The following is a 12,192-nucleotide window of genomic DNA, read 5'->3' on the forward strand; positions in this document are numbered from 1 at the left end:
ATAACTACTTAAAATGTGGAATCAAGCCAAAAGGAGGCTACCCAGCTGTATGGCCTGCATCTAGTTAGGAGCAAGTTTCAATAACTGGAGCTGAAAAGGAGTAATTGGTATTCACATGAGATATCTCCCTCTCTATTTGGCTTTCCTAATTTTTCAAGATTGCAGTATATTGTTATTAACAATGCTCATCATGTTGTATAATAGATCCCTTAAACTTATCCTTTTATGTATTTGCAATTGTGTGTCATCATTGTCCATCCTTTCTCCAGGCCCCCTTACTGCCTGACCCCTGCTAACCACCCTTCCACTTTCTACTTCTGTGGGTTCAGCTGATGTGATGTAAAAGTCTGGAGGCCTGCTACCTCATATAAGGCCTCATAGCAGACTGTTCAAATGGCCAGTATAAATTGCTAGCTAAAGTCAGAGTTTCCTCAGTCGGCTAGGTTGGAATGTGCTGTGTAGCATGGTCATGTGGAAAGTCCAAAGGAGGCTGAATTCAGCCCATCTGGTTTCTTTTCACAAGGGTCTTCTATACTAGTATTGATTTGTGCCTGCTCTGGATTTAATAAAAACTCATGAGAAGTGAACTCAGAGTCAAATGTGGCCTGTTAGTTCTGATAAACAATACTCTGTTTGGTTCAAATCACAGTTACTGCAGACCATGTACTATCCCACTCTTAGGCCAAACAAACCATTCACAGCCAAGGCTCTGCTTAACTTGTGAGCCTAGAGATGAGAGGAAAGGTGACAGAAGGCTCTGAGAGACAAAGAGGAGCTAGCTCACTTAGATGACACCTGTTAAACCAGTAGGCAAATTCCACTGCTTTTTTTTTTTTTTTTTTTTTTTTAGTTAGAGTATAATAGCAGGTTTCTATTTCAGAAAGTCTTAACTTCAAGCCTGCCTCTAATTTATTCTAGTGGACCCTTCAGTACTTATGGAACTAGTGGTAGCTGAAGTAAGTATCCCTAGCAGACAACCACTTTTTATACCACATTATAATCGTAGTTTGGGTTCCAAAATAGACAATATTGGCTGCATCTACTGGACACCGATATCCAATCATCCCTAAGCACAGGAAGTATTCATAATTTAAATGAATCCTTTTAAGAATCCGCATGTTTGGGAAAAAGATAATAAAGATGACTGTCTGCTTAGCTATAAAACTGACCTAGTTTCATTAGGCGATATATCTGTGTCCTGATTGTTATCAATGAAATCATTCCCTTTCCAGTTATCCGAATAGATTGTCTCAGTTAGGAGGTGGCCTCTTTTGACAACGTTTGTGTTACTGATGGTCACTGTCAGGTGGAAATCAGTTAACGGGAGCTGGAGAGATGGCTCAACAGTTAAGAAGTACTTACTGGCTGTTTTTCCAGAGGAAGATCCCAAGCCCCAACATGGCAGTTTTCAACAGTCCCTAACAGTTCCAGGGGATCCAGCGCCCTCTTCTGGCCTCCTCAAACCAGCCACATATGCAGTCCACATTCAGGCAAAACACTCAAGCACATACAATAAAAATAAATCAATTTTTATGTTTAAAAAACAAATCAGTAAACCTTCCTGACTAGTAAAAGTGATGCATATGCCACAGCACTCGCTAAGGCTAATATTAAAGAAGTGGTCTATCTTAGGAGTGCCAGTTCTTATTATGTGACTACTCAATTCTCAGCATGGCCTGTGCTTAAAGCGGCTACCAATTGGAGGCTAACTATGGACAAGGAAGAATTAACAAGGCTCTTCTGTTCATTAGTGAACATCCACTGGATAGTGCTATCTTAGTGAATGCGGTTTTAAAAGAATTCATAAATACTTGTGTCTTAGCTAATACATTCGTTGTTGTTGTTGTTGTTATTCTCTCATATATTACATCCTGACCACAGTTTCCCCTCCCTCCACTCATGCCAGTCCCTCCCCCTACCTCCCCTTCCCCCTAGATCCACTTCTCCATTTTCTTTCAGAAAAGAGCTGGCCTCCTAGGGATATCAGTCAAACATGGCATAACAAGTTACAATAAGACTGGGCACAAACCCTCATATCAAGGCTGGAGGAGGCAAAAGAGTCAGAGATACCCTTACTTCCATGGTTAGAAATCCTACAAGAACACAAAACTATACAACCATAGCATATATGTAGAGGACCTAAGTTATAACCATACAGGCTCCCTGATTGTCTGTCCTGTCTCTTAGCCCTGGTTAGTTGATTCTTTGGGCCATATTTTTGTGGTGTCCTTGACCCCCTCTGACTCCTACAACCCTTCCCCCCACTCTTCTACAAGATTGCCTGGGCTCTGCCTAATATTTGGCTGTGAGTCTCTACATCTGTTCCTATCAGTTACTATATGAAGCCTCTCTGGTCTATGAATATAGCAGAATATCATAAGGAATCTTGTTTTGTTTTGTTTTGTTTTGTTTTGTTTTGTTTTGTTTTGTTTCTTGCCGGGTTCAGGTGTTTAAAAAGACAGGGTATGTAGCCTTGGCTGTCCTAGAACTCGATCTGTAGACCAGGGTGACCTCAAACCTTGAGATCTGCCTGCCTCTGCCTCTTAAGTGCTGGGATTCAAAAGCGTGCAACACCATGTCCAGCTTAGGTTTTCTTTTTCTAAAACAATATTATTTTAATTGACAAATGATAATTGTATACATTTATGGAGTACTATGTTTTAATACATGTATACAATATGTAACGGTTAAATCAAGGTAACAAATGTCATTTCACCATTCTTATTTTTATAGTCAGGTATTAGAAATTTAGGATTACATTTTTTGTTTTTTGTTTTTGTTTTGTTTTTGTTTTGGGTTTTTTTGTTTGTTTTGTTTTGATTTGTTTTTGTTTTTCATTTGTTTGTTTTTTCGAGACAGGGTTTCTCTGAATATCCCTGGCTGTCCTGGAACTCACTCTGTGGACCAGGCTGACCTTGAACTCAGAAATCTGCCTGCTTCTGCCTCTGCCTCTCAAGTGCTAGGATTAAAGGCGTGCGCCACCACCACCCGGCTAGTATTACTTCTATATATACACAACATCACTATTATTATAGTCGTTCTGCTTTTCAAATAGTCTCAACTTAGTCTCCCTGAGAGTAACTTTGTGTCCTTTGATCCCAAACTTACTGCTCCCTCTCTTATCTGCTTACCCCTAAACCTCTGGTGGTTAGCATTCTATACTCAACCTCTATGAATTGTTACCAAATTATTGCATATGACTGAGCTCATACAGCATTAGTATTTCAGTGCCTGGTTCATTTTACTTAGCAGAATAGCTTTCAGACTTCATATTTATCAATGACAAAATGTTATTCTTTCAGTTTTGTGTGTGTGTTTGAAGACCACAAATGTAGACACATAAACACATGTGCACAAACTTTATCCACTTAATGGGCACAGGCTGATGATTCTTTATCTTGACTGGAAAGAGTAATGCTGCAACTATAGCAGTACAGGCATGTTCGTAACATACTGAGTGTTCTTTTGGAGTGTGTGTATTTGTACATGTAAATGCTGTCGAACTTGCCAGTGTGCGCATGTGTCTGGTCTTTTCCTCTATCATTTTTGTTCTAGTTTCTCTTCTGTTGCTGTGATAAAATGCCCTGACCAAAATCAGCTTAGAGGAAGAAAGTATCTATTTCCTCTTCTACTTCCAGATCATGGTCCATCATTGAGTAAAGTGAGGGCAGAAACTCAAGGCAGGAACAAATGAGGAATGCTGCTTGCTTGCTTGCTTGCTTGCTTGCTTGCTCGCTCGCTTGCTTGCTCATAGGCTTCTGCTCAATCAGCATTTTCAATGCAGTTCTGGCCCACCTGCCATAGGGATGCCATACCTGCAGTGGGCAGGGCCCTCCTACATCAATTAGCAACCAAGATACTGCCCCACCGCCCGACAAGCCAATCTGATCCAGTCAGTGCTTCAGCTGAGGTTCCTTCTTCCCATGTGACTCGAACTTTTGTCAAGTTGACAATAAAAACTGAGCAGCACAACTGTCCACTTTAGTTTTTGAAGACAAGGCCTCGCATTGAACCTGAAGCTTGTGATTTCAGCGGGGCTGGCTGATGAGCAAGCGCCCAGGATCTGCATCTCTACCCTGTTCCCACACCAACTCTGTAGTTAGAGCACATGGCATCAGACTTGGTTTTTCACATGGGTGCTGGGAATCAGAATTCAGGTCTGCATATGTGGCCAGCAAGAACTTTACTCACTGATCCATCTTTCCAACTCTTTCATATTGTTATCTATAATATTGGTACCAATCTACTTTCCCACCAAAAAGTACATTTTTTCTACAGCATCACCAATGCTCATTTATCATTCATCTTTATGATAAAGGCCATTTTAACTTGTATGAGGTGATATCTGATTGCTTTATTTATATCTTTTAAAAATTTTGTTTTAAACGTGTGAGTGTTTTGCTTGCATATAAGTCTGTATACCACATGGATGTAGTTCCCTTGGATATCAGAAGAGTGCATTGGATCCTATGGAAGTGGATTATAGATGGTTGTAAGTCACCATATGGGTCCTGCGAATTGAATCCAGGTCCTCTGGGAGAGCAGCAAGGGCTCTTAGCCACTGGCCCATTTCTCTAGCTCCCTGATTATATTTTTAATTAGCATTTTCTTATCAATTAATGATGTTGAACATTTTTTGAATATTTGTTGATGGTCACTGTGTCTTCTTTGAGAAATGTCTGCTTAAATCTGCTGTTTGTGTTTAAATTTTTATTTTGTTTCTTCCTTTTGAAGTGGTTTGGCACACACACACACACACACACACACACACACACACACAAAGGGAGAAAGGAAGAGTAAAGAGAGAGTCTATGTAGTCCAGGCTGTTCTCAAACTCCCTATATAGTGAGCGTGACCTTGAACTTTCCATCCTTTTGCCTCTATTGCCTAAGTCTTGGGGGTTACAGAATATACCACAATAGGATACTTCTTAACCACTTTTTGATAGGGTTTGATGCCCACCTATAGGTGGAAAATCACATCTGGTACTTTTTAGTGAGTCACAAGTTTGTAGCTGAGGAGGTCATAGCTTCTGTTGTTGTTTTACTAAAAGGACATGATGTGCATGTCAAAATTGCCTTCTACATACTTATGTGTACACTCATACAATAGTGTTTTTGTCAGTTTTTTGTTAGAGAAGCTTTTTTAGCTCCGGTGGTCAGTTGTAATTGCAGAGAGTACATGACTATTGAATGCTCAGCTAAACAGGATATCAGTAACACCTTCTCCATAGTTCAAGGAATGTTGCAGAAGAAGGGAGAGAAGGAATGTAAGAGCTGTAGGAGAGTGGACAGGGAGTGTGGTGGAACCCTGACTTTTGGGTTTGAAATGGCTTTTTCACTCTTGAATTCATAGTAGCTGCAGTTATCAGTATTTCCACAACATTGGACCTAACAACACTCTGCCATGGAAAGGCGAGTTCATGTAACCTCACTCCTCCCTTAAGATATCTTAGATAATGGCTGATGAGAGACTGGGAGAGGGACATTTTCTTCAGTTGTGTAGCCATAAAGTATACCATATTGCTCTAGAGCAGTGGTTCTCAACCTTCCTAATGCAGCAACCCTTCAATACACCTCATGTTGTGGTGACCCCCAATCATAAAATTATTTTCATTGCTACCTCATACCTGGCATTTTGCTACTGTTATGAGTTGTAATGTAAATATGCATGTTTTCCTGGTCTTAGGTGACCCCTATGAAAGGGTCATTCAACCCCTCCCCACCTAAAGAAATCTTCATCTACACTCCTGTAAACAATATTAATGAAACCCATTGATGGCACATCCACAACGTATGTGAAGGAAAAGACGCCCTTGTTAGAAAGAGGAAGGGGATGAGCAAGAATGGGAGTGGGACAAGGGAGAATATGGCCAAAATACAACACATACGTGTGTGAAGATGTCATAATGAAGCCCATTATATACAATTAATATGTGCTAATAAAATATAAAAATTACATACAATTTCTCTTGTGTATATTTGCTTTTCTTGCCATGCTTTTGGGTCATATAAATATGTTTCACAGAGTAATGCTATAGATATTTTCCTCTAGAAGTTGTATAGTTTAAGATTATGTATTTTCTAGTAGAAGTTGTATAATTTCAGATTATATATTTAAATCATTATTACATTTTTAGTTGAATGTTTAACAATATTTTTATTAGTTCTTTGAGAAGTGGTACAATGTACTTTGAACATATTCACCTCCCCTCAGCTCTTCCCCTTAGTATGCTGTCAGCTACCCTCCCATCCTTCCCTACTCTCCTATCCTTGCTGTGTTTCTTATCTCACAGGGAAAGCTTTTCAAAAAGAAAAATGTTTTTTTTTGAGACAGGGTTTCTCTGTATAGCCCTGGCTGTCCTGGAACGAACTCACTTTGTAGACCAGACTGGCCTCAAACTCAGAAATCCGCCTGCCTCTGCCTCCCGAGTGCTGGGATTAAAGGTGTGCGCCACCACGCCCGGCGCTTTTCAAATTTTTAATGTTGAATAGGATGGTAGTTTATGATATTATCATCCACAGCCTTTACTGTGTTGAGGTACATTCTTGATGTACCTAATTTGTTAAAAGTGTTTTGTTGATTGTTTTTATTTTTATTTTTGGTCATGGTTACATTCTGTAGTCTAGGATAGCCTGGAATTCATTATATAGCCAAGTTGGTCTCAAACTCATGGCAGGTCACATGCTGTAGCTTTCTGAGTATTGGTATTGTAAACATAAGTTACTGCAACTTGCTAAAAGTCTTCCTTATTTTAATTTTTTTGAGATTATCATATATGAGTAGTGTATTGACATTATTTCCACTTGTCTTAGTTAGGTTACTATTGCTGTGAAGAAATACCATGACTGTGGCAACTTTTTTTTTTAAGATTTATTTATTTTATGTATATGAGTACACTTGTAGCTGTTTGCAGAATCCTATTGCTAATGGTTGTGAGCCACCATGTGGTTGCTGGGAATCGAACTCGGGACCTCTTGAAGAGCAATCGCTGCTCTTAACTGCTGAGCCATCTCTCCAGCCCCAACTGTGGCAACTCTTATAAAGGACAGCATTTAATTGGGAATGGCTTACAGTTTCAGAGGGTTCAGTCCATCATCATCAAGGCAGCATCCAGGCAGGCATGGTGCTACACAAGTAGCCAAACCATCAGGCAGCAGAAAGAGCCATCGGTTCTGGCTAGAGCATTTAAAACCTCAAAGCTTACTCCCAGTGACACTCCTCCTCTAACAAGGCCATACTTTCTAAATAGGCCACTGTCTAGGAGCCTATGGGGACCATTTTCATTCAAACCACCATACCACCCTTCCTTCTAGCCCTGATTCCTCTCTCAAATTCCTGACCCCTTTTTTAATTGTGTGTGTACATATATTTGTGTAGGTGGCTTATTCCTGGATTGTCTTTCTCCCACCCTGTGGGGGGTGGGGGTGGGGCTCTTCATCCAGGGGTGGGGTCTTGGGAAAATCTTCCCTATTCATTTGCATGTGTAGACTGGTGCCTTCATTATGCAGTTTTTGTTTAGGCAACAACATTGCTGAGATCTTATGGTTGTAGCACTGGGCGTTTTTATCATGAAAATGCACTATTGAGCTGCCTGCAGATTGTGTAGTGTACTTTTGTGAGCATACTGCAACTTTGGTCGTTTAGCTGTTTTTCCATCATTTTTGCTCCTGTATGTTAACACCTTACCCATATTTCTATAAGTAACCCCGATAACATTTATTGGCTCACTAAGTTGGACTTGGGCGATCGCCATACTTTGTTTATTGTCCTTTCCCCATCTCTGGTGAGTAGGCGTTTTGTGCACATCTCCCCAGGAATAGTATCACACAACAATATAATGCTGTATCCTAGAGGATGTTCTGCAAGTGCTTGAGAAGCCTACCACTTGCCACCTTCTGCATATGCTTGATAGGTTCATGGAGTCAGAAGTATAATTTACTTCCACTCTTTCCTTTTGGATTTTCTGCCTGGATTATCTGCAGGCTGTTGGAACATATCTATGTTTTCTAGTGTTGTTATATTCCTTTTTATCTTTTCCATCAGAACATTCAGTAATTCCTCCCTGTAATGGTTGCTTCAAAATTCAGTGCATTTATATTTGCAACTGTTACATGTTTGGCCACAATGATGTTAGCTTGTCTCTTTGAATTTTTTTTTTCTTAAAGTCTATTTTGTTTGATATATTAGCCATGCCCACTCTGCTTTTCTTTCTATTTGCATAAAATAACCTTTTTTATGTTTTCACTTTTAGTGTATCAGTGTATGTGTGCCCTTAATAGGAAAATGACTTATTTGTAGGCAACATATTATTGGATCTTATGCTTTTATCCATTTAGCCACTCTATGTCATTTTATTTGGACAGTTAATTAAGTTACATTTAAGCTAATTAATACCAGGTAAGGCTTTAATTCAGCTGTTTGACTTCTGGGAGTGAGGAGGACTTTCTGAATCTTGTTCCTTGTCGTGGGCTCTTTTTCTTCTGTCTGATAGTCTTGTCCAACTTTAATGTTATCATTTATTTTTTTATTATTATCTCTTAGAAGCTTGTTCTTTTCTGTTTTTTGTTTGTTTAGGATTTTTGTTTTTTGTTTTTTTGTCTGTTTGTTTTTGAGACAGGGTTTCTCTGTATAGCCCTGGCTGTCCTGGAATTCACTCTGTACACCAGGCTGGCCTCAAACTCAGAAATCTGGCTGCCTCTGCCTCCCGAGTGCTGGGACTAAAGGCGTGCGCCACCATGCCCGGCCTGTTCTTTTCTAAGGAAAGACAGGCAATGGATCCAAATGGGAGGAGAGGTAGGAAGGAACTGAGAGGAGTAAAGAAAGGGAAAACATGATCAGGATATATCATGTGAAAATAGAACCTATTTTTCAATAAAAGAAAAAGTTATGATTCTGACAAGATGCACACACACACACATACCCCTTGTGTGTGTGTGTGTATTTTAAGCTTATGAAGGTACCATACATTAAAGGTAATTCAATTTTTGTCAAATAGAAATTTCTTAGCCAGGTGGTAGTGGCACATGCCTTTAATCCCAGCACTTGGGAGGCAGAGGCAGGTGAATCTCAGAGTTCGAGGCCAGCCTGGTCTACAGAGTCAGTTTCAGGACAGCAAGGGCTACACAGAGAAACCCTGTCTCGAAAAAATTTTTTTTTCTTTCAGTCATTCTAAAATTAGGATTCACCAATTATCTTTGCAATGTAGAATGTATGGAGTTGAAGTAGTGAGAATTAAGGAACTGTGTGCCAAGCCTTTCTAAGCTAACCAAAAGCTAGGAAATGATGAAAGATGGTTCTCATGCATGACTACGTGGCACTTGATGCCTATTTGCCATTTTGTTATTACACTTGTTTCGTGTGTGTGTGTGTGTGTGTGTGTGTGTGTGTGTGTGTGTGTGTATTTTAAGATTGACAGTTAAAACAAAAAGGTGAATTGTAATGAGTCTAGCAGAGGTAAAGATATTCTAAAGAGCAATGTGTCTTTCCATCTATCAGACTGTTTGAACAATGCACCCCCAAAGAAATGGAAATTTTCCTAGGAATCTTATGCTTGGAGAAAAAAAGATCTTAGCCTTAGAAAGAGGCATCCCAGTTGTAATTACTTGTCAGATCACCTCACAGGGTGAGACAAGGGTGAGTTAGAGTGGGCAGGACCAAGTCTTATCTTGAATTGCCTAGATGTGCATGTCCTTCGCTCTCAGTTTAAACTTTAATCTCTCTTTAGTACTGGAAGTAAGATTGGCAAGGTTCTTTGCTCTGTCACTCTGCCAAATGTGGACACATTGACGAGAAGACAAAACAGAAAGGGATGGGTAGAGAGAGAAAGGGGAGGATGGAGGGAAGGGGAGCAGGAGGGGGGAAGAAGAAAAGTTCTTCATAAAAACCCAGCACCCTTTGTATCTTGACTTTTCAATACTCTAAATGGTGTAATCCTGAATTGACTGTCAACAGAATTCTCTACTGTCACTTTTCCTCCTGCCCTGGGATAGGACTTTTCTACTCAAATTCTAATTTTCCAGTTCATGTCACCAAATCTTGCCTCAATGATTTTTCTTTTATCAAGAGAAGAAAATCACTGTGGACATCAGTGTGGATGATTGACAGAATCTAGTCTGTGAGGATATTTTAATTATTTTTATGACATTTAAATATAATCTTTTATAGTAAATAATAGAAAAATGTTACCTGTTAAGTACTTTTTTGCACTATACTCTGCTTAATAAGAACATTGTGTTTGAAGAATGAATAAAAAGGAAAAAAGAACATTATTTTAAAATTAGCACAAGATATGTCCACCTATTTTTATAGATTGCTTCTAAAGGTTATTAGATTTGTGTTTGCATCTCTGTATGTAAATGCATATAGAGAGAAGGTAGAAGAAAAAAACCAGCACCTTCACATGTAATTATTATTTTTTAATTGTAGTCATTGTTATTTGTATAATTTTTGCATATACAGCTGAGTTCTGCTCATTGACATTAAGACTACTTTGATATATTTAGAATAGGAACTGAATTTATGACTTTTCTTAGCGCACTGCATTGCTTTAATGTCTTTATACATAGTTTCAGCAACCTTTAAGGCAGAATTTAATGAACTGGCACTTCCTGTCTGAAGAACATGCAGTATCCAGGGCTCTGCATGTGAACCCAGTAGATCCTCACCCTGAGCAGGATTCTGCTCTCTGGGAGCTAGGTTGGCCAAAGTTATATGTAACTATATTTGAACAGCCTGACATTTTCTGACATATCAAGAAACAAGTCAGTACTTCAGAATAAAATTCAAATTTCTTCTTTTAGCATGAAAGCCCCTTCACGGATGAGGTGCCATCCAGTTCTCTGGCTTCGTGATACACCTCTGCCCTCTCCAGTCTTCCCTAAATATGCATGGATCTACTTACGATTTCTTCGAGTATGGCTTTTAATTTTAGATTTCTGTGTTGTTCTCGGTGTGAAATCTTTTGTAACTGCTGTGTGCTGCTTTGAACCTTTAAAGTCATTCAATTAAGACATGCCCTGTTCAGTGCACCCTGGTCTAGTCATGTGAAGTGATTTTACTTTCTTTGCTTCCAATTTACGTCATACAGTACTAATTAACAATTTAAAGTTTTAAAATTTTTGTAATTATTTCTCTCTCATTAAGCACTTGGCTTCTTTGAAATAAATTGTCTTATTATTTAATACTTCATATTACGTAAAAAGCTGCACTATATATAAAATAAACATTTCCACCTGCTTTTTTAAAAAGTTGTTTTGGAATGAATTTGTGGAATCTATCTTCATTTCTTCCTTTCTTGGTATCTCCTTGGACAGGATATTATCCAGGAAACCAGACCCTCCAGTGCTGGCTCTCTGTGACTTCTGATTCTACTCTGTTAGTGTATCCATTCCTTATTTCAGAAGATTGTACCTTGGTCACTGTTGCCTACATATCCATCAGCTGATTGCTCTGGCAATGTACGATTGACAAGAGTCAGCAGAGGGGCATACAATGGTGAATGTATTAAGGAGAAAGAAAATCACACTGTTGGGCATTTGGGTTGGGCAGTCTTAATAAAATAACCATGGTCATCATTACTAAGGCCAGAGTTCCTTTTTTTTTCCCTTTTCTATTCATAGCATTCAGGCTGGTCTGGATTCTAAGATATCACTTCTGCTCATAACTACTTCTAAGTTCTATGGTCTAACTTTGATTTCAAATTAGAATAAACTCCTATTATTAACTACTGCCATCAAATGAATAAAACCTCAGTACGTTTTAAATACTATTTAAGAAATGTACATACAGACTGTGTAACCAACGTTATAATTGAGATACTCTTGATTGGTGCAAGCATGTTAAAAATGTTGTAATCCAACCCAAACATGGTAGCTCGTGTAAGCTGAGCACTCTGGAGGCTGGGGCAGAAGGATCACAAGTTCCAGGTAAGTTTGGCCTATTATATATAGTAAAACCCTGTCTCAAAAAAAAACCTCTAATCCAAAGCCAATACTAACAAAACCTGAAGAATTATCAAAATAAAAATGTAACATTTATGAGATCATTATAATTATACACAATGTAAGTCTCTACAATTTTTGCCCCTATTTCTTGTTATGTTTCCCTTGCTCTCCCCTCTCCCCCATAAGTCCCATTTATAGATACCAAAAAGTATTTAAGTGGCTAGAGGTACTTGATTATGGATTCGAC

General features: G+C 38.9%; 1 protein-coding gene across 9 annotated transcripts in view; it reads left to right on the forward strand.

Annotated features, from left to right (window-relative positions):
• The window catches only part of Pbdc1 (polysaccharide biosynthesis domain containing 1), a 37,364-nt gene extending 25,781 nt beyond the window's left edge, over nucleotides 1-11,583 (forward strand). For 2 of the 9 annotated variants that reach the window (XR_386928.4, XM_006528266.3), the window contains exons 7-8: nucleotides 10,803-10,914; nucleotides 11,316-11,505. Coding sequence is in view for 7 of the 9 variants with exons in the window: in XM_006528266.3 (XP_006528329.1) it covers nucleotides 10,803-10,914; nucleotides 11,316-11,360 (157 nt within the window). In the remaining 2 variants the exon portion in view is untranslated. Of the gene's footprint in view, nucleotides 1-10,802 lie in introns of all 9 variants that reach the window. The other 7 variants (XM_006528268.3, XM_006528269.3, XM_006528267.3 and 4 more) reach the window with 5 other exon arrangements.
• Nucleotides 11,584-12,192: the final 609 nt, after the last annotated feature.

This window comes from Mus musculus, chromosome X (genome assembly GCF_000001635.26).
Source record: "Mus musculus strain C57BL/6J chromosome X, GRCm38.p6 C57BL/6J".
Classification (NCBI taxonomy): domain Eukaryota; kingdom Metazoa; phylum Chordata; class Mammalia; order Rodentia; family Muridae; genus Mus; species Mus musculus.